Source organism: Ips typographus, linkage group LG3, assembly GCF_016097725.1.
Source record: "Ips typographus isolate SLU linkage group LG3, UJ_Ityp_2.0, whole genome shotgun sequence".
NCBI lineage: Eukaryota > Metazoa > Arthropoda > Insecta > Coleoptera > Curculionidae > Ips > Ips typographus.
In genome coordinates this window covers 16260621-16284341 of record NC_138424.1, presented here as the reverse complement: position 1 = coordinate 16284341, position 23721 = coordinate 16260621, and the positions used below count along the sequence as shown (strand labels likewise).

The 23721-nt window shown below is 35.1% G+C and overlaps 3 protein-coding genes and 1 long non-coding RNA gene across 11 annotated transcripts in view; 3 read left to right on the top strand and 1 right to left on the bottom strand.

Moving 5' to 3' along the window:
• Positions 1-23721, top strand: part of LOC145726389 (kelch-like protein 17) — a 91970-nt gene that overhangs the window by 35029 nt on the left and 33220 nt on the right. The window lies entirely within an intron of this gene.
• LOC145726410 (uncharacterized) overlaps positions 1-23721 on the bottom strand; it is a 68375-nt gene that overhangs the window by 20590 nt on the left and 24064 nt on the right. The gene's annotated exons all lie outside the window — the stretch shown is intronic.
• On the top strand, positions 12953-17821 carry LOC145726397 (kelch-like protein 17). Its single transcript, XM_081975448.1, has 6 exons — positions 12953-14114; positions 14174-14295; positions 14704-14818; positions 14964-15070; positions 15133-15249; positions 15303-17821. Exons 1-6 carry the CDS (start codon positions 14105-14107, stop codon positions 15354-15356), a joined length of 525 nt encoding a protein of 174 aa, XP_081831574.1. The 5' UTR covers positions 12953-14104; the 3' UTR covers positions 15357-17821.
• Positions 18520-23721, top strand: LOC145726447 (uncharacterized). 8 transcript variants are annotated; one of them, XM_081975520.1, is made up of 7 exons: positions 18520-19057; positions 19112-19147; positions 19212-19292; positions 19354-19623; positions 19735-20119; positions 20178-20336; positions 20390-23721. In XM_081975520.1, the coding sequence occupies exons 4-6, from the start codon at positions 19614-19616 to the stop codon at positions 20209-20211; spliced, it is 429 nt and encodes a 142-aa protein (XP_081831646.1). In that variant the 5' UTR covers positions 18520-19057; positions 19112-19147; positions 19212-19292; positions 19354-19613; the 3' UTR covers positions 20212-20336; positions 20390-23721. The 8 variants fall into 7 exon arrangements, with proteins under 8 accessions (XP_081831646.1, XP_081831647.1, XP_081831641.1 ...); XM_081975521.1 differs by having other exon boundaries at positions 19700-20119; XM_081975515.1 differs by having other exon boundaries at positions 19112-19292; positions 19700-20119; positions 20390-20550; positions 22310-23721.

Genomic DNA, 23721 nt, shown 5'->3' with positions numbered 1-23721 from the left:
CCAGGAAAAGAAGTTTATCGGGCTTAAAACCTCCCGAAATCTTCAAAGGCAAACTAAACTTATCTGAAGAGGTGAAATACCTTGGTATTACCCTCGACAGGAAGTTAACCTGGAACTCTCACCTACAAAGCAGAGCAAAAAGAGCATATGTGGCTTATGAGCAGTGTCGGAGGACAGTGGGACGTACATGGGGTCTTTCACCCCGCGTGGTCACCTGGATCTACACTGCAATAATAAGATCTATGTTAACGTACGGAGCCATTGCATGGGGACCGAAGGTTCAACAAGCAACGGCTATCGGAAAATTATATCAAATACAGCGAATGGCTTGTTTAAACATCACAGGAGCCATGAGAACAACACCGACCGCGGCAATGGAGTTAATTACTGGTCTGACCATTCTGAACCTGTACGTTAAGGAGGTTGCGTTAATGACCATGTTACGATTGCGCACTCAGACGGCTCAAAAACCAAAGAAGGCTCAGGATGTGTAGTTTACTCTAGGTCACTAAGCCTACGGATTAAGTGGGGAATGGGAAAAAATACCAGCGTGGTTCAAACGGAACTGGCTGGTATCTCAAATGCAACGAAAAATCTAACCGGAAAAGGTATTTCTGGCAAAAACGTAATAATCTGCACGGACAGTAGACAGGGCTAGTACTAGAGGGCCACCAAGATGATTTAGCTAACGCCTCGGTAGATGACAATATTATCCTGAGATGGCTTAAAAGGCACGATAGGAGCAAAGGTAATCGCATTGCCGACTCTTTAGCCAGGGAAGTGGGTGGACTAAGAAGTTTAGGACCCAGTGACACCTACGGCCTGATGACTTCGACAATTGCGGAACTAGCTAATCGTTACACCCATGCTCAATCCCTAAAGAGATGGGATGGAATCAAAGCATGCAGTCTCGCCAGGATTACCCTAGGAACCTGGGGCCGAAGAAATATTTAGCGATGACCAGGAAAAACCTACGTTTAACAGTAGGATTTCTGACTGTCAACTAAGGAAATACCTCTATACTATGGGGCTAGTGGACACACCTCTATGCAGGATGTGTGAACAGGAAGATGAAACTGTCGGACATGTCTTATGCGAGTGTCCGGAGTTATTCCGTCATTTTGCCGACATAAAAGAGATGTCCCCTAGTGACCTATCTACATTCATGGGAAAGGCAGGATGGACGGTGACCTAGGAGGACAACTCGGGAGGATTTACAATCGCTTAGGTCACATGTCGCCTAAGCGCTGTGGGTCTACACTCCCCCTCCCTACTCTACAGATACAGATACAGTTATCTTTGTAGCCCGTGATCTTTTCTTTAAATCACTTGTTAGAGAGTTAAAAGAAATTTTAATAGTTAGGAACTGACACGGAGATCGTTAAATTGCTATCTTAACTTTGACAGCTCGTAATTCCACTATTTTGACAGTTATGGAGGTCTAGTTTCGATCATTGTGTAGTCCGTAAAATCTTCTTTAATTCCCCGGTTAGAGATTTATAGCAAATACTAACAATTTCGAAGTTTTGCATGAAAAACCTTAACTTTGTTACTTTAAATTTGAGAGCTCGTAGTTCTGTCATTTCGACAGTTACAGAGGTGTAGTTTTGATCACTGTATAGCCCGTAAAATCCTGGTTTAATCCACTCAATAAATTCATTAATTTAGCGTCTAAAAAAGATTAATACAAAAGTACTGAACCCAAATAGGAGGATTCTTTAGCCAGGCTTCGAGCGCCATATTACTATCTTCCTATCAAAAAATTAATAATCGAGAAAAAAGCAAAACAACAACTTGATAATCACCCTAAAGCACGATAAAACCGCAAACACTGAACTAAAACGTGTTTCGTGACGTCACTGATGACCAATACAGAGTGTCCCACAACAACCAACCTCCAAGACATCGATCAATATAAGAAAACGTATCGATAGAAAAGTTTTCAAACATAGTAAAGTCAGCATGACCAATCCAACTAAATTATTTTCAATGTTATGACTTCCTTTTATACCGGAAGTAGGTGCCTAACTTGCTTATTTTAAATGGATCCCCCTGTACATGGGGTTGTTAACCAAAACTATTTTTTTGCTGTAATTAGAAGTAGTAAAAAATATTTGACACCTATTATTTTCTTTACAAAAACGCAACATTTTACTGCAAAAATACGTCAGATACTTACTTACTATACTTATTTTATACACCATCTATCTGTTACGTAGAATGGGACATGCCCAATTTCTCTTCTGTTTATAGTGAATTGAATGAGATGCATGGTCTTTCGATGGGTCAACTGTCGAGGAAGACGGAACGATAAGTGCCCTAAGCAATACACCAATGAAAAAGACTTCCACTATAACCCAAGAGAACACCCTCCCCTTCCATCGAGACAACAGGAAACTAATAGAATATCCATAACGCAAAGAAGGGAGATAGTAGAGAAGCAGCCAGGATTTAAAAGAACATATGATCAAGTAGTTAGAAATCAAGCTAAGAAACGAAACACCCAAGATGCACAGCCTTATGATAAAATTAACGAAGCATAATGAAGCACTTCTAAACCCCAATGGGAGAAGCCCACCATATAAAGAGAGAAAAAACCCAAGAGCTCAAGTAGAACCCATTAATACAAGAAGACAAACTATACACCCTTAACCCAACAGACTTTGCACTTAGTGCAGATCATCGACAACAAAACAGAACGTTCTCTACAAAAGAGGACATATTGAAATATTTTAAGGAAATGCCCAATAACACAGTTCAGCTTATTGTCAAAACATTAATGCCAATTTTTCTAAACAGCCAGGAAATACAGGATGAATGGGATCAGATAGCGAAAGAAGAGAAACTAGGAAATCATGAGACTTTGTCTCATTCAATTCAAAAATGACTGAACACAAAGACTTCAAAATTTTGCAATGGAATATTTTGAGCCTAGTAAGTACACCACAAATAAGAGCACTGAATGAAACATGGATTAAAAATAATAAAAACATTTACATTAAGGGATACAATATTATCAGGAATGATCCGGAAAATGGACATGGTGGTATTGCCATACTGGTCGAAAAACATATCTCATATAAGAATATCAAGAAGGCCTTAATTCTCACCGGCTCCAAGAGTGCCATACAAAAATTGGATAACAATACCAATAAACCCTAAAAATGATCATATCACTTCAAAAACAGAAAGACTTAATTGAAGCAAGAGATGCAGGATTTGATATTTCTTTGGATTGGATACCAAGCCATTCCAAAATAAACGGGAATGAAAAAGTGGATCAATGGGCAAAATTAGGGAGAAACCTCAATGTTCAGAATTGGGGTGACAGATTCCCCATTTTGTGAATGCGCAGCAATCGAGGGCTTGAATCACATATTTTTCCAATGCCCTATCAACTATGATGGAGTCTTTGACCTTTATAGAGACCTGCAGAGTGGGGATGTATCATCCCCGATGGGTTTTATTAGTTTGATTGAGAGCCCAACAAACATGTTAATCAACCGACTAAATAAATACATAAATCTTTATGAAATATCTATTTGATCTAGAATAAGAATTGAGTAGAGATCTAGGGATTAAGATAGTATGATTGTAGACAACTGATCTTAAATGCCTTTCCTTTATTGTTTGTAAATAAGGTTCCTGGACCCATTTTGCTTTCTAACGCTCAGCACCGTACGCACTGTCCATATAAAGGAGTAAGCAAACCTCAGAAACCACACAAGACAACCAATTGATTTGTATACCGAGGCACCAAAAGGCCTGCCTGAGGATGGCCTAGAGTCAGACAAATCTAGGCAGAAAGAAAACCTCTGGCAAATTGACCCATAAAGGGAGCAGAAGCCATATTCCCCTAGTTAGATAGGGGATCCAGGAAGGAAGGAAGACGGAATTGAAATTGTAGGGTAGGTTATGTTTTATGATTATTTTATAGTAATTCATGCTTAGGAAAAAATGCCGTTTAAGCGTTGTGTTATTCAATAGTGTTCAAACAATAGTAAGAACTGTCTCAAAAAGATATTTTTACAAAAAAAAGACCCTGTGACCTGTAGAATGAGTATTTCGCGTCCTAACATTACGGATTTCACATACGTTATAAAGTTGAAATGTCTCACTTTAACTTCCTTTTTAAGCTTTAAAAAAATTACTAGCGATATAACGTTGAAACGTAAGCAGTAATAGCTCGTTTTAATACTTAAAATTTAACTCCATTTTTCATTTATCATAATTTATATCTGTCTGCAACGGTTTTCAAGATATTAGCGTTTGAAAAATAATATTTTTAGGTTTTGGAAAAATTGGGTATCAAAGCTCCTAATCTAAATGAGATAGAGCAAAATAGCTTGCATGTCCCTATCTTAACTTTTTGAGAACTATCATTTGGTTGACAGCCAGAAGTTGACACGTACTGCCAGTAAAACCGGAGGTGCAAAAATTAAGCATGCTGACTTTACTATAATATGTTACCAAATTTTCAAAACTTACCTTTCGGTAGTTTTTCTTATATCGATCGATGTCTTTCGACGTGAGACACCCTGTACAGATTATTCTTAATGATATTGTTGTATGCATTTCAGTTTTTTTTGTTTGTATCAATTAGTTCTAATAATAAACAAATTCAATCACTTACTGTGTTTAAGAAACGTAATCTAATCATTTATAATATGAAATGGAATACGTTGTCGTAAATTACTTTTCGCGCGTCACTTTTTCTAGCCTAACACTCAGTGTATTATGCTAATAACTTCACCCAATCCTAGTAGTTAAAATCAATTTGGTTAATCATTCAAAAAAATTAATTAAAGCCAGGGTTAAACGCGTCAAACATAACAAAACACGCTTGATTTACTTGAATCGTTCAATCAGAAAAACAACGACGTGGTCGAATAACCGTACTCCTCAGAATCTTTCAGAAGCTTTTCTCTGCCCTCGGGCAAAGCAAAGTTAGGGAGATCCTCGATTTTTAACGACTGGGAACGTCTGAGATAGTTTCAGAATAAATATACAGGGTGTTTTATAATATTCAGGATATGGCAGTGTTAAGGCAATAATCAAAACCTTCATACAGGGTGTGGAATAACACACAGTCTTCTCCACTATAAATTTATTAACCCACCAGTTAATGGGGGCGCGCTCTACTAGTTTCGGGCATAGACATGCCCATCATCAGGAGCTTAAAAGCTGCTTAACACATTAGACGCTGTCTTTCTATACAGGGATAGACAGCGAGACCCATTAGTAGCAAAGAATTATCGTAACATTAATGGAAGGCAACCAAACTTATCATGGAGAAAAAACACTTAACTACACTTAGTAACTAGTAATATGCTAAAGGATGATAAAATTATTATAAAAATAAGCCCGCGGGGCAGGGGGACCCCATCCCGTAGGCGCGGGAGCCCCAATCGTACAGGGGAGTGCAAAAACTTTTTACAAATATATGTTGCTGAGGGCAGAACAAGGGCAAATGGACGAAGCAGATCAATTTTTTAAAAACATTCAAATTAACTTTTTTAAAAAATTGATCTGCTTCGCGCGCGCCCCCATTAACTGGTGGGTTAATAAATTTATAGTGGAGAAGACTGTGTGTTATTCCACACCCTGTATTTTTACACCTCCACTGCTAGACAATGGACTTCTACTTTAAACCAAAACCTTCATGTTATGAATTTAACGCCTTAAATAGAAATTAAGTGCTACGTTTTTAGAATGCATTGTATTAATCTTCCTAAAATGCAAAATCCAGACGCTACGTCATCGAGGCGACTTTCGCACCTCGGTTGCATGCTTTTTCTATTGTCGAGAGTTCGTCAGTATCGACGACGCGAGAGTCCGGTTCAGTCTTTCGCTAATCGATCACGTTTTGGAAATAAAACATTCATTTTGGAAGTACGCGGAGTGTTTTTATTTTCGTATGTCCATCAAATCTTGTTCAATACAGTCCACAGACGAGCAACCACGAAGTATCGTACAGGCAGCTCGTCCAAAAATATAAAAATGAGTTTCTATTAGTTTACCTTCTAAAAATGGTGCCTTTTAGAGCTACAGCGTGTTACAATTGATAAAAAACTCGTTTTGGAGCACAAGATGGAGCACCGTCCAAAATGGTCCCTGCACGAACCTCGAGGGTCCAAACCAATTGCGCGCTTTTGCAAACGGAGAACAGCCAGAAACAGGCTGGCCGAGCAATTTCCCCAAAAAGCAATGCAAGTGAGACTCCACAAGAGAAAAGTATACACTCTTAGCAACCCGAGATCCTAGCATTTTCCTTGTGCTTCTAACAGCATAGCAAGAAGCAGCCAGTTCACCTTTTAATTGCAAAACATGCTGGTCAAATTTAAGTCCCTCATCCAACCTCAGTCCCAAATAACTTCGCCGATTCCAAGCTCGCAATTGTTGTGTTATCAAATGAGCCATGAATAGAGCATTTAAAGTTTATTATGTTAGTTTTCCTTAGATTTAAAGTAAGGGAATGAGTCGAACACAACAATTTGACTGCAGCCAGGTCTCTGAGCACCATTTCTTCCAACACTAGAGGATTTCTGTGGCGCCACACAATCGCAGTGTCATCTGCAAAAGATATACATCTTCCTTCTTTACTTCCTTTTGTATGTCAATGATTTACCCGACACCAAAAACAAGATTGGACCCAAAATCGATCCCAGCAACAAGCTCTCCTCTACCAGACTCCTCATCCTGAAATCTGAACCTGTGATCGTTCAAACAAACTTGATCTGAACCAGTCCAAAATAAAACCCCTAAAACCGCACCTCTCGAGCTTCACAAGTAAGGTCAAATGGGAAACACAGTCGAAGGCTTTAGTGAAGTCAACAAAGACAGCTGACGCCACCTCACCCTCATTTATACCCACATACAGGACCCCAAACATAGTGCCCAAACCCGACTGAAAACCAAATTGAGTCGGAGACAGGACCCCATGCTTCTCCAAGAAACCGTTGATCCTTTTCTTCATAATTTTCTCAATAATCTTGCCCATCGGGGGCAGCAAAGAAATCGGCCTATAACTAGAAGCCAAGTCACCACCCTTGAACAATGGTAGTACTGTTGCAGATTCAAAAAAGAAGGAAAGTAACCGCAAAAAATCGATTCGTTAACTGGAAGTTAACGATTCGTCAGGAAGATGCTCGTAGATTTTGACAGATACTCCGTCCCAGCCCACTGCACTCTTATTTTTTATTTCAGCAAAAGTGATTCTTAATTCTGCGACATCCACTGGTACGAAACCTGAAACGGAAATACGTCCACCGAAGGATCGCGACAATAATTATAACATTCACTGAGTTGGCATTGCTCGGAGCAATGGAGTAGTAAAAGTATTGAGTGTCTCAGCAGGCAAATCGACCCTCGAGCATACTCCATCATGTTTTGCTCCCCTAAACTGATTAACAATAGACCCTATTTCCATTTGCTTATTGCTAGCCCTATCACTCCTATTGCTGTATACAAATAAATTGTTAGTTATAAAGTATTTTTCAAGTTTGTGTAGACATCTCATATTATTAGAGGACGTCTTTAGTCCTTTGGTAGTCCAAGGCTGCTTTTGTATTTTACTTTTACTTTTACTCAGGGGAAAGGATCTGTTAAAAATAGATTGAAGCCTTGTATGGAAGTCAAGCAGCAAGCAATTGCCATGAATGGCAGTCCATTCCACGCTGAATTGATAAAATTCGTTTTTGTGAACAAACGTTGCAATTTCTTAATAGTTTTCCTCTTGGGCTTTGCAAGAATGAAATTAGAAAGCACGGCCTCATGGTCCGAGAGATCCGCATCTTTAACAATACAAACAACCGAACTATCGCAGAGGTTAGAACACACGTAATCAAGGTGCTGCACCGCCCACAAACTGGCATGAGTATAATCTATATTCCAATCTCCGCACAATATTACACTAGAATTTAATGGTAATTTGTTTAAAAAATTTTCCACTCTATCAAAAAAGATATCGCAAGCAAACGACGGAGAACGCATAAAACATACAAGTTTAAAACAACATGAAACAAAGTGTGAACATGATTATAGTTTTAGGTTATAACTTAAGGCAGAGGCTAAGGCCGCATTCGTTTTCAAACTCCATGGAGGGAGCAGAGCGTTTTTGACGTCATAATGACGTAATTTGACAACTGGTCAAATTATGGTTTTGCCAAATTACGACATTGTGACGTCAAAAACGCTCTGCTCACTCCATGGAGCGCGAAAACGAATGCGGCGTTAGAGGATACATTATACAGGGTGGACCATAAGTTATGGGACATAAGTAATGGGAGCTACAGCATATTCCTGACATCAAAATAATACGGTTTAGCTAAATTAGATACAGGGTGTGAAAGTTGAAATTTTGTTCTTGATTTTTTATCGATCATCAAGGTCTTTTCATATAAATAACTGAAAATTTGTGTCTCAAAACCGGCAAAGATCGATTCCCCTGTTGTTCTAGTATGCATATTTGTTACTTTACTTTTGAGCCATTCTACGTCTGTTGGGACTACATTGGTCGCTGAATTTGACTAGTTTATTGTCAATCTGTGGCAAATTGTATTATTTCGTCTCAAAACCGGCAAAGATCGATTCCAGTGTTGTGCCATTCTAATGTGGTTTTGACCTCCGGTAAATACGATTTCATTTATTTTGCAGTAGCTAATAGGGGGCGCTACCTGTAACCATTTCAGCTGCTTAAAAAGACTTAAACCTTTTTTTACGCAACTGAAACGAACATACGACTTCAAAATATGGTTCTAATATGTTTTCTATGTAAAAAAGGTGAACTAGTTTTAGATCCTAAAAGTTGACCGTTTTCGAGATATTTAATGTATATAATATTGCAATCATATTTTGAAATTATGTCCGATTCAGCAGCTGAAAAGGTTATAGGTAGCGCCCCCTATTAGCTACTTCAAAATAGATGAAAGCATCGTATTTACCGGCTGTCAAAACTCTCTTAACTTATATCAAAAGACCTAGACGATATGATTAAAAATCAAGAACAAAATTTCAACTTTCACACCCTGTATCTTTCTTAATATTAACATTCGGTATAGGACAATTTAGCTAAATCGTATTATTTTGATGTCGGGAATATGCTGCAGCTATATGTCCCATTACTTATGGTCCACCCTGTATAGTATATGACCAACCAATCAATGTTTATATACCATGTATTCTCAGTAGCATTTAGAGGTCTATGAAAGTTGCAAAATGGTCCTAGAGGCAGTGTTGCCAAGTCAAAATAATTAATGGCGGTAGAATAATCGGTCAAAAACGGTAGATAACGGTAGATCAAAAAACAAACAAATTTCATTTTACATTAGTATACAGGGTGTTTATTAATGATTGTGAAACATTTTAATCATCGATTCTACATCGAAAAATAATACCAATTCGCTCTATAAACCATATTTCAAAAATACAGATTTTAATTTTTTCCTGTTTTCTAAGTTTTGACATTAGATTACTGACAGATATCACGTGGTTTTAGAGAATAATTTACCTAAGCAGTCACACGGCCTCAAAATAACTGTTATAAATCTCAAAAACACGTTTTATATCGAATACTGTAAAAAAACTTTTTTTAACTCTGATTTTTACAACTATTGAGTACAGTTTGACAGTTTTGATGTTAGTAACAATTGTCACGTGGTTCTAGAACACTATTTATCTTGATGGTCAAATCTCAGACACACGTCTTGTTTCGATAACTATAAAAAACCGTACTAAACTGTAATTCTTGCGTATTCTAGACAAAATTTGACAGTTTTAACATTAGTGACGGATATCACGAGGTTTCAAAGGATAATTTAGTTAGGCAGTCACGTGGCACTATCAAAATAACTGTTATAAATATCAGAAACAAGTTTCATATCGAATAATGCAAGAAATATTTTTCTCACCCTGATTTTTGTAACTTTTGAGTACAGTTTGACAGCTTTCACGTTAGTGACAGTTGTCACGTGGTTCTAAAACACTATTGAACTACACGGTCACGTAACAAATTTTGACAGTTTTGACATTAGTCACAGATATCACATGGTTTTAGCAGATAATTTAGCTAGACAGTCACGTGACCACTATTAAAATAACTGTTATAAATCTCAGAAACACGTTTTATATCGAATACTGCAAGAAATCTTTTTTAACTCTGATTTTTGCAACTATTGAATAGTTTGACAGTTTTGACATTAGTGACAGATATCACGTGGCCACTATCAAAATACTTGTTATAAATCTCAAAAACGCGTTTTATATCGATTACTGCAAGAAAACTTTTTTTAACTCTGATTTTTACAACTTTTGAGTACAGTTTGACAGTTTTGATGATAGTGATAATTGTCACGTGGTTCTAGAACGATATTTAACTAGATTGTCACGTGACAATTGTCAATATAACTATCATAAATCTCAGACACACGTCTTGTTTCAATAACTGTAAAAAAACCGTATTAAACTGTAATTCTTGCAGATTCTATACAAAATTTGTCAATTTTGACATTAGTGACAGATATCACGTGGTTGCAGAGGATAATTTAGCTAGGCAGTCGCGTGGCCACTACCAAAATAACTGTTATAAATCTCAAAAACACGTTTTATATCGGATACTGCAAGAAAACTTTTTTTAATTCTGATTTTTACAACTTTTGAGTACAGTTTGACAGTTTTGATGTTAGTGACAATTGTCACGCGGTTCTAGAACACTATTTAACTAGATGGCCACATTTTTCAAAACCTTCCAGATCTTCCACGTGCTACAGTGCCACAGTTTTGCAACGTCCCAAAGATTTCGAAATCTTTGTAGAAGCTTCTAAAACTTGCCAGATTGTTCTAGAGCCTTGTGCAATTTTTAAAAACTTCTAAAAATTTTCAGAATGATATACGAGGGTGGTCCGATAAGTACTTAGCCTCGCCACCAGATGGCACCACTATCGTAAGGGAAATTTATTATCGTGTAGTACATAATCTTGGGCGGCTTTGTAGATGATTTATGTTTGTATTTGTAAATGGCAATTAGATAAAATTTATTAGGCAATAAATGGAGATTAAGGACCGACAAATGCTATCTTATCTAATCGATAAGACTGGTGTCTATTGAACAAACATTTTGTTCAAAACCGTATCAATTTGTTCAAACTGAAGTTTTAAAAGTGACAAGGCAAACATTTTGTTGAGTTGTTTTCTGAATAATAGTGTATGCTTGAACAAGACTTGTATAAAAGATTTTGATAGCATTTTTAAATATATATTTTAGCGCACTATTTTGTATTGACGCTATTTTACTTAGTATTTTGAAAAATAATAAAATACGTATTTCATATTTTTTTGTGTCCTAATCAAATATGAAATAAAAAAAATATGTGGGATGATCCGTACTCTTCCTTTGTCAGGTTTTTCAGAACAAAACTAAAAAAAACTATTTGAGGTAAAGGAATTACGATTTGGTTGTGATTTACAAAAAATTGAGTGATTTCTCGGTCCTGTTTGTCCGGTTCTAATAATCGTGGACTTTCCCTGGATTATTTACCTAAAAACTTACAGAACACACCACAAAGTTAATATTGCAGATAAGTTTTTGAATGAGTAGTTACGAAAGTACCTACTTTAAGATATGACTATGTCAGTTTTTTTAATTTTGTCATTTTTAAACCATTAGAAAGTGGGGCTACCAAATGGTGTATAAAATAAAAAATCTCTATATTTTGCAAAATTAACCTGTTAACTTATAAAGTGAAACTGGCGAATTAATTAGGAATATAAATATTGAACATACTTTATTTACTTTCAGATCTGAAGACTATATAAAACCGACAATGATGAATAACATCTTACCTGAGACTACCTCGGAAATAACCTCCGAAGGGATAGATTTGCCACCGTTTACCAATAAGGATTATTGTCTTAAAAACGCCAAATATAGTGTAAATGCACTAGGTAATATACAACGAATGAGGCAACATGGACAGGTAATTACTACTTGCTATTATTTTCTTCAATATTAACAAACACCGCAAACGATACAGACTTTGAGCCTTTTACTTGGGGTACTTTTTGGCACTAAAAAATCTATGTAAATGCACATTATTATCACAGAAGTTCAGTTTGTATTGAAAAGTTATAGACTTTAAACGTGAGGTTTTTATGATGTCGTGATGTCGACCCTTATCGAAATGTCCATACAAAATGCATGCTCTTTATAAGAACTTTCAGAACAATCTAATATCTATGGAACTATATTTTGTTCTTGGTTAGGTGAACTAGCAAGAACAAAACTAAGCTTTTTCATAATTTTTTATTTTTTTTTTTAAAGCAATACTTACATTCTAAAGATAACATTTTAATTACGTTTATATTTTCTTAAGCATTTTATTGTTTCTGTGTGGTTATTAGTCCATTTTTTAAATTTAATATCACTTACAGAAGAAAAAACCGCCCATCCGGAGTATTAATTTATATAAAATATATAAAGAGCGAACTGTTCTATAGTAACAATTACGAGTTACAAAGCGTCAACAAGAATAATTTTGAGAGTAAGTCTCTCTAAAAAAATTTAAGAAAATATTCCATTTAGGCTGATTGCTCTAAAGAAACAGCTTTCATGTATTTTTATGGTTATTTCCCTAAAAAAGTGCCCCACTCGAAGGATAACGCCCGCCTATAATGCCCGTCTATATGCCCTCAGGTTGTTATGAACACTATAACCTACACCGTTTCCAAGGTAGGGATTACTAGGGTAGGGATCATTGGTTCATAATGTATAGGATGATTATTTGATTTACCATTTGTAAATGTCAGATTTCTATTTCTTTCAGACAACTTTTGACAAATCCTGTAGATCAATCAATTATTACTATTAGATATAGATACCATATATCTAATAATTATCCGTGCGAGATATCACGTAAATAGCTTTTGTAGCTTTCTGTAAGACATATACATTTGTGCAACGATATGATCCAGTTCCAATAGACATCTACTAGATATCTTCCACCATTAAATAACTATCCAGTGGATTTTACAATAAGTACTTAATTTATCCACAAGACATCTACTGGATCATTTTGTATTGTTTGGGTCCAGCACCTTTTGCGTGTTCTAGCCCATCTTACCATATCCTGTATTATGTTCTAGTTCTTCTTTGATAGCCTCGCTTCTTATTCCACTTGTGATTGTAACACTTTTTGTTGTTGATGTTTCAGCTCTGGTTTTTGTGTAAATTTGTGTGCTGCTACTTTCGTCTTATATTACAGACGTTGTAGGTAGTATTTGTTCTCTGCTATGAGGATTGCATCATCTGCATAGCATAATATTTTAATGGTGCAATTGCCTATCCCATATTTAGCGTTCACTTTTTTAATATTTTCAATGATTTGGTTCATAATGATGTTGAACAGGGTAGGACTAAGGTTATCCCCTTGTAGTAGGTTCGTATTGATTTGCACTTCCTCAGACAGTCCATCGTTCGTTTTTGGTCTTGTTCTACTTTTGCTGTTCAGGTCTTGGTATAATTTTTTGGTACCGGTAATCAATATTGTTCTGGTCTAGAATCTTAATTACGCCATCTAGTCGGACTCTATAAATGTCTTTGTTAAATCCACAAAACAAACAAAGAGAGGCTTGTTAAATTCTATCGATTTTTCTATCATTTGGCGTAATATGAATTTTGCGTCCACCGTTGATCTATTAAACCTAAATTCTTGCTGTTCTTCGGATATTGGCACCTTCCCCTTAAATACCTTAAGGACCGAGCTCAGTAGCGTTCTGAGTGAGATCTCCAAGGTTCTACTATGTATAGTTTCACAAGGAACAGCCATTTGCACCGCTTATAGACCCTTTTATTCAGACTTCACTTCTGTGAGTTTTTCTTAATACATGCAATATTTCTATAAAATTACAAATTTAGCCAAAATGGTAACAAACAAACATGTGGTTATGTTATTAAAGTTGCACTCATTTTTTTTATCTAAAATAACATAATATAGACACGCAATACACACAGTTTTTGTTTTAGTTATGTGATGTAATATTAAAAATAGGAACAGAAAAGTTTAGCGCACACAAAGTAGTGTTGGCTTCAGTTAGCCCTTATTTTTTCACCATGTTCAACGGTAAGCACTTTTTTAAACCATTCAATAGGTGCCTTGTTTAAGGTGTTTCATAATTATAGGAGAGATGAAAAAACAATCCCAAAGTGAAATAACCATGGTTGATATGGACGCTACAGCTGTGGATTTACTCTTAGATTACGCATACACTGGCCAGATTACTATTACTGTCGATAATGCCCAGGTATTTAAGTAATTTTATGTTTGAACAATTTATGATTGTGTTTGTATTACTTAGGTACCAAATACATAAACATGCACCTACTTTATTTCCTCGCGGGTATAAAATTACCTAACATAGACCTATCTACAGTATGGCTATTTTAATAATAATTTGTCATTGCAATTTCTTGATTTTGTAATTAGTAGTAACAGTACAGTGTTAATTAAAGTAAAGAACTGGTCTAACATACAATTTGGTACCTATTCACTATGGACATTACCAGATGTTTATGCCCTGACTGGGCGACCTTAAAACTCTTGGGCCAGTAAAATCGTCGCCCTCAGGTCATAAACATCCACCTATTTATGCCTTTGGTGCATAAATAGTTACTCTGGGGTTCAAATGTTAAATTAGTAAAACCTTTTATAGATACTATTACCAGCAAGTAGCCTGCTTCAAATGGAAGACGTTAGAGAAGCATGCTGTACATTTTTATTAAAGCAGTTGCATCCCTCAAACTGTCTCGGAATAAGAAGTTTTGCAGGTATGTTGATGAATAGTTGGTAAATAGTAATTAAGATACCAATAGCATTATCAGGACAATAATGCATGAGGTCGATTGATTTTTTAAATTATTTGAATAACTTTCAGAAAAATAACGAAAAGGAAACAATATTTAATATTTTCAGATACACATTCCTGCAAGGATTTGCACCATCAATCGCACGTATACGTCTTACAAAACTTTCCACAAGTTATAGCAACTGAAGAGTTTCTGTCACTTCCGTTTGAAGAAGTTAGTTTTAAAGTATTTCCTCTAAAGCAAAATTCGATATTTTAAGTATTCTACATCAACAGGTTTTCGAGTTAGTTTCAAACAGCCAGTTGAATGTAAAGTCAGAAGAAGAAGTACTTACTGCAGTTTTGAATTGGGTCAAACACGATTCAATAGAAAGAGAGAAGTATACTGCTAAAGTTCGTATACTGTTTTAGTCTTGTAATAACAATAACATGCAATTTAATTACAGTTGTTGTTTGTTGCCAATAATAATAACGTTCTGCTATTCTCCAAAAAGTCTTAAATATCCCAACATGACCTGATGTGGGTAGATCATGACAACGAGACAAAATTTCTTTCCGACCATCTTTCTATATATTTAATATTTAAAAATAAATGGAAAGCTTTGAAGTGCATGTATTATACTGAGTGTAACTATTCCATTCATTCCATTCCATTCATATTATTAATGTTCGCAATACCAAAAAAAATAAAAAATTATTAGAAGTTGTGTGTGCGCAATGGAGGTTCATAACGTATTTCAGTCATTTCAAATACTTAACAAAAATGATGAGGAGTTAAGGAGCTAAGGAGAAGAGGGCTTCTTCGAATCCGCCTAAGATGCCAGAAAAGAAATTGTCGGCCATATTTTATTATCCAAACAAGAGAGGCGGTTCCATTAGGATGCACATTCCGGTGCCCGAAATGTCGCGCCTTAAAATCAATTTTATGTGGTTCTTTTTTTGAACTGCCGTATTCCGATAAGGACGGTACTGTTCTTTATGTGGGAGTGGGCATGCCAAATTAGAGCAGTATCTGCAGCCACTTCGGCACGTTGTTCCAGAATTGCTAGGATACAGAAATTTCGTTTTTTTAGAGATATTTGTTCATGGAAATTATTGAACATGGATGAATTCTATAGATTAGGTTTCGTAGTAGAACATTTTTTTAACATAATATGTATAGCATACTGTGATTATTTTATTTAACTAAAGTGGTGTTGGACATACGATTCAAATTGATGAATCGGTAGTTACAAAAAGAAAATTTAATCTCGATCGTATAATCCAAACCGTTCTGCCGAAACATTAATAAAAGTCATTTTTACGACCACGTCTTGCCTGGATCGGGGATTGTTAGAGGGGATATTCCAGTCTGGGTAGCTTGGGCGGAGTATCTCCCTATATACACAAAACAGTCAACCATTCGAGAAATTCTGTTGATCCTCTGACCTGGATGGTGTCTGCACTAATCAAATTAAAGGATTTTGGGCACTTTTTAAACAGTACCTCAGACGGTTAGGCGCCATGCAGTCACCATTTTTAGAAGAGTATGCTGACCAACATACCAGATGTCCAAGAGCACCCTGGATATAGAAGATTAACATGGGAAAACGGTTTTGATTTTTTTGCGGTTTATTTGATTGACTGATTTTGATGACGAAAAATCGTATTAATGAAAGTTGTACTACCTATTACGGACTAGTTTTCTGTATTTTTTCCAGATCTCTAACTTGAGCCCTTTCGTCGTAAAACACAAACAAAAATGAGAAAATTTAAACTTTTAGCCTGCCCTGTATAAGCGGTTGTCGAGCAACCGTATCAGCAACAATGACCTGTTTATCTGTTTGTTGTATGTGGGAACGATAATATGGCGGTACTGCTCAACGTCGTTTCTCTAATTTGTTGCTACATATTACTGAAAAATACCCGTTTAATTAAATGTATTAACACTATTCTCTTTTAATTGATATATTTTTATGAAAAGGCAAAAACAAGCTTATACCATAGACCAAATGATAAGAACAGTCAATCAGCGCAATGTAATTAAAGTGGCAGCCAAAAAGGAAGCCGTTTACGCTTCAAGCACTTCCTAATGTATTTTGGCCGCTTCAGTTGTAGGTAAGAGATGGCGCTAATACAGCTCGTCATTGCAGACCTAGTTGCCAACTTTTGCAGTATTTCCTATAATCCGCTTTCTTTTGCTATCCCATCTGAACTGCGTAAGAAAGCTTGATTTTTTCAAATAAATTTGAGTTAAGTTACGAATAAGATAAGAATTTATGATTTGAGGTATCGATAATAAAGATACACATAAAATACAGATACAGATTAAAAATCACGGGACTCTTTTTTAACGTCAAAACAGAATCCTAAAGGCCACGTGACCGTTTTTATAGTTTTAAACTGACACACTAAATCATGTATCTAATTGTACGAGAATTAAATTATTATGTAAAAATTTAAATGTCATTTTTAACGTCACGTGACAGTTTTTATGTTGAGATTATTTTTTTAAATCGCGTGACTCTTTTTTTAAGGTCAAAACAGATCCTGAAGGTCACGTGACTCTTTTAAGATTCAAAATGGAATTTATAATGTCACATGATAGTTTTAAATGTCAAAATGTTATTTAAAGGATCACTATATCGTTTTTTAGTTTAAACTGATATTTTTAAAGACACGTGACCCTTTTTACAGTGCAAATGGCCACGTGACAATTTTCAATTATTTTAACGTCAAAACGAAATCCTAAAGGTCACGTGACTGTCTTAGATGTCAGAATATTATTTGAAGAGTCACGTAACTCCTTATAATATGCAAATGGTCACGTGACGATTTTCAATAATAAATATCGAAAAGTAGTAGCCCACAGTGGAGTAGTGAGTGTAAGTGAAAACAAAACTCAGAGTCGACAAAATACAAACGATAATAAATATATTTTCAAAGGTCACGTGACTCTTTTTTAATGCCAAACCGAAATCCTGAAGGTCACGTGACTGTAAATAGCTAAATAATGTTTAATGGGTCACGTGACCGTTTTTCAGTTTGAACTGAGATTTTTTAAATTACATGACTCCCTTTAATGCGCAAATGGCCACGTGACGATTTTCAATAATTAAATTTAATTTTTAGTCCACGTGACTCTTCTTTAACTTCAAAACGGATCCTAAAGGTCACGTGACTTTTTTAAGATGAAAAATGGATTTTATAACGTCACATGACAGTTTTGAATGTCAAAATGTTATATAAAGGATCACGTGCTCGTTTTTCAGTTTAAACTGATATTTTTAAAGACCGTGTGTCGTTACTCTCTTTATATTGCATTTTCAATTCACAACGTGGTCACGTCAAACTGGAATCCTAAAGGTAACGTGACTGTTTTAGATGTTTAAAATATTATTTGAAGAGTCACGTGACTCTTTTTACAGTTTATAAAGTCGCATGACGATTTTCGATAATCAAACTAATTTTTTAAAGGTCACGTGACTATTTTTTAATGCCAAAATTGAACCCTGAAGATCACGTGACTGTAAATGACAAAATATTATTTAACGGGTCACGTGACTATTTTCAATGATTAAATTTACTTTTAAAGATTACGTGACCGTTTTTTAGTTTACAAATGGTCACGTGACTATTTTAAGATTAAACATGGAATTCATAATAAATGAAAACATGGTCGAGGGCACTAATGGGAGCGATGCACGTCATCAGTGTATATTTCTTAGCGATTAGTTGCGACCTGTAGCGCTCTCTTTCTAACACGCGCTTATTAAATGAACGCAATTTTGATACAAACCTGACCTTCTCGATCTTGGCGTTTAACGATTTGTGTGCGTTGTTGCCAGATTGCTTGACCGTTTGCTGTTTTTGTTTTTGTTGTTGATGACTTGCACAAATGATTTGACTAAAAACTGCTTACAGAGAGACAACTAATTTTAACAACTTGAGAATTTTCTGGATATATCTCATATTATTCAAGTGTTTTTACGGTTAATTGGCAATATTTATTGCAGTAGTTAATAGTTATTTAGTTCGTTGGTGTGTGTCTGTGTACATATTAATATTACTTATTATTTTGGTGTTTAAGAGTGAGTGTTGTATGTTAATAAACATGGCTTTAAATAAACAAAGCCAGCAGTTTGTCGCTGCTTTATTATCATTTTTTGAACGTGAAGGAGATCACGGAGGTCCTTTTATCCCTTTGGCTGCTGTGAGAGAAGTAAAACTAAAATTATTGCAATAAGAGTTTTTTTTTTACCAACAGTATTTTTAGCGTGTAGCTGAAGCACTTGGGCTTGGTGTTTCTACAGTAAGTGCTATATCACAGAAAGTCAAGCAAAGCATTCCGTTAAGTTCACCAAAGAAAATTCCAGGTAGGCCAAAGTCTATTACGGACATTGCCAATATTGATGTTGCAGCTATTCGCAACTCCATATATGAGATGTATGAACAAAGTAAGTTGTTTTGTTTATTTTATGTCCTGTTCATTAATGTTTTGGTAACACTTTTTTGTAGAAGAACACATAACCAGGGAAAGTATTTATGAAAAGTTAAGGAGTAAAGAAATTTCTGTTGGTGGATTAAAATCATTGTGTAAAGTGCTTCATAAAATTGGGTTTAAGTGGTTAAGAGATTGCCCCCGAAAAGGATTAATGGAACTTCCTGATATAGCTTTTAAAAGAATTCAATTCTTACGCAGGTATGTAGAAATAAAGGGACCCCAGGCCATTCCTGGCAGGATGAAAGCAAACATAGTGTGAAGAGCACCAGGGTAGATGGCAAAAGGTTAGCTACAAGCAAAACTCTTTAAGTCAAAATTTAACTATATTTTTTTAGAAAATGCGTATCTTTTTGTTTTTAGTTTTGCATGATACTAATCTTGATGCTTTTTGTCAGAATCCCATTTGGAAATTATGATTTATGTATTAGATGTTGAAACTAATGCTACTGGAACATTTAGATTCATTATTCTTCATGCGGGTAATGAAAATGGATTTATTCCGGGTGCTGAGCTCATATTTGCTTCAAAGAGCCAGTCTGGGGATTATCATGGTGAGATGAACCAGGAAAATTTTCTAAAATGGTTTCAAGAAGAATTGATGCCAAGTTTAACCCAGCCTTCCGCCATTGTTTTGGATAATGCACCCTACCACAATCAATTAATCAAAAAAATTCCAAACAGCAGTTGGAATAAAGCAAGTATACAGGAATGGTTAAGAAGTGAGAACGTCAACTTTAACCCAGATGCCTTTAAAAATGAATTATTAGGACTGGTAAAGCGGTGAGATGTTGATAACCATTCATTCACCTGTTCAGTTGCTTAAATTAAGTATTTATAGGAACAAACCTCAGAAGCTATACCTTATTGACTAGATAGCAGAGCAACATGGCCATACGATTCTTCGTTTACCCCCATATCACTGCATTTTCAATGCAATTGAACTGATATGGGGAGTGTCCAAAAACTACTATAATATGCATATTGGCAGGGATGGCAGGTAAAATTTGTCTAAAGTCTCTATAACTAGTTTTACCAGCTATGATGTTTCAGATCTATTGATAACGCTCTTAATATGTGGAAGGAAGATTTAACAACCGTGACACCAGCCGTATGGAAAAATAGTACTCGTCATACAGAGGAAGAAATTATGAAATGGTACAATAGAGAGCAGGTTATGGACAGAAAAGAAATACAACCACTGATTATACAGGGTGTCCCACGACGAAAGACATCGATTGATATTGGAAAAAGTATAAATAGGAGAGTTTTGAAAATTTGGCAGGATACTGATGTGGGCATGCCCAATCCAACTAAAATATTTTCAAGATGGTTGCACTTCCGTTTATACCGGAAGTCGATCACAACTTTCTTATTTTAAATAGAACACCCTATATATTATTACATATTTGGATTCCTCACCAAATTCTGACCAACTTTTGTATAGAATTCCCTATGCCTATCTCTAGCCGTTATCGAAATATTTGATGTTTTTCCAAAAAAGTGACAGTTGCAACGCTCAACATATTTTTGTACTATGTTAAAACCGTATTTCATTTTGCAATGAAACTTTGGGTTATTGTAAATAAAGGATCGTTTTATTAAACTGAGGGTGCGTAATGACTCATTTGTAAACAGGGTCGTCAAAAAAAAATCATAAACTTGCCACTAAAAAAATGAAAAATCTCAAGTTTTTTAAATAGAAACCCACATTTTTTATGACGGAATCATTTTGAGCATTAAAAATTACTATACGTTTCAATTTACTTGTCTATACCTAAATCCAACCCATTTCGTTTTATTTGAGAATAAACATTTTTTATTATAAAAATTTCAGATTTCTTGAAAATTTCTCTCTCTAATTTAAATGAAAAAGGGTGAATTTTATGTTTCTTCAGGATCCTTTGAATTGAGCTTTTGGATATTCCTGATTCTACGGAAACTTGTCTTATTGACGAAGTTGGATTTGCAACAAAATAGCCCAAAATTGCAATTTCTACATTTGTATTATTAAGGATTGGTTTTGTTTTAATAGCTTTTATCTTCACAGATCCGGTATTCTTAAAATTTTCAATTATTTGCTTGACAGCTTTTGGTGATGGCTTTGGTTTTTCTGGATAACGAGCAGCAAATACCTCACATGTTCTACTCAGAACTTTATCACATTCTCCGTAAATAATAAACAGACTTAAGTAATCTTGGTTTGAATAACGTAACCGCGACGGCATATTTGCAGTTGTCAAAACACTCAAAACTAGTGTTATTAACATGCCCTGCAGGTCTCCAATATCACCGTGTGTCAAAAGCATGACCAACTAGAACACCACATAATCCCAACCGTGCAGCATAATAAAAAAATGTTTATTCTCAAATAAAACGAAATGGGTTGGATTTAGGTATAGGCAAGTAAATTGAAACTTATAGTAATTTTTAATGCTCAAAATGATTCCGTCATAAAAAATGTGGGTTTCTATTTAAAAAACTTGAGATTTTTCATTCTTTTTAGTGGCAAGTTTATGATTTTTTTTTGACGACCCTGTATACAAATGAGTCATTACGCACCCTCAGTTTAATAAAACGATCCTTTATTTACAATAATCCAAAGTTTCATTGCAAAATTAAATACGGTTTTAACATAGTACAAAAATATGTTGAGCGTGGCAACTGTCACTTTTTTGGAACAACATCAAATATTTCGAAAACGGCTAGAGATAGGCATAGGGCATTCTATACAAAAGTTGGTCAGAATTTTGTGAGGAATCCAAATATGTAATAATATATAGGGTGTTCTATTTAAAATAAGAAAGTTGTGATCGACTTCCGGTATAAACGGAAGTGCAACCATCTTGAAAATATTTTAGTTGGATTGGGCATGCCCACATCAGTATCCTGCCAAATTTTCAAAACTCTCCTATTTATACTTTTTCCAATATCAATCGATGTCTTTCGTCGTGGGACACCCTGTATGTGTAGACGACCAACAGGATGATTCAAGCAGTGAGGATAATTTTTCAGATTAATGTAACATTTCTATTTTTAGGTTATTAAGTAAATTGCACATGTATTTTCAAAATGTAAGAGTTAAAAATGCGTACGTAAAAAAAGAACAGATTTTTTTGTTACTTACATCTACATAACTTTTATTGTTTAAAAATGGATTGACCTATTACAAGGAAGGAAAACCATAAACGGAATTTTTTTTGGAATGACACTGATTCAATAAAGGGAGACGAAAAAAAAAAAAAAATTAAAACTAAACTAATTAGATATTAGATCTGCTTGTTAATATTGCTCTATTACTATATTGCACATTCAAGTTAAAATATTTATGTAATTATTACTTATTTGCAATTATGCAGATTTTTAAACTAATTATAAGTAGTATAATAATTGTTAGTTCTAGAAGCACAAGATAGTTTTAGCAATTTTCAAAAGGATTAGGAAATAAACCTGAATATTGACTAATAATGTTATTCAAAATTATCTGTTAAAAAACTGCCTCAACTTCTATATATGAAGTAAATAAAAACAAAATTTATGTAAAGTTCAGGTTTTAATGAAGAAACTAAACATCTGGCAACGTGGCGCGTTAAACGTCAATGACGTGCATCGCTCTCATTAATGCCCTCGACCATATATTGTTTTGAAAAAAAACATTCTAAGAATCTCACATGTTTTGCATGCAATAAATGCTTCTTTTTTTTTCGAAATCTGTATAATTCATCAGTCCGTTTATTACTGCAACCAACAATACACCAGGTTCACATCTGCTCGTGGAAGATGTGGCAACATAGGGCACAGTTCCAACTGACAGTCGGCTAAACATTCTAAACAACATTTTGAGGTTAGGAATTTTAAAAAGTTGAAAAACACCAAAAACTACAAACAGAAGAAAGAAAAACTTAGTTTAGGGTTTTGCCGTATAGTCCTGGCAGCTTAAGGCCGTAAAACCAAAAGAAGAAAAGTAGTTTAGGGTTGTTTAAGTTTATTAATTAGTGTTGTTATTGCGAGACCTTCGTAGAATTTAAGATTTTTCTTTACCAAACTGGAAAACTTGCAACATTTGGTGGTAAACAAAGGCGGAAAGTTCCAATCAAACTTTGGCTTGGGAACAACAACCACATTCAATTTAAATTATCTGGAAAGAACATCACAGATAGGTGCATTCAAACGAGTCATTAACAGCCCAATACCAACGTTTCAAGAATTATTCCATAAAATTTGCAAGAAAGGAAAGGCAATGTGTGTATCCTGGGGACTCTTAAATCCTAAAGCAGTGTTTTAACTGTTGGTGTTTTAAGAACTTGCTTCTTGGTTTTGTGATATAGATTGCTTATTTATTTTCTTTTGTAAATTTACCCAGCATTAAATACAAATCAATTTGG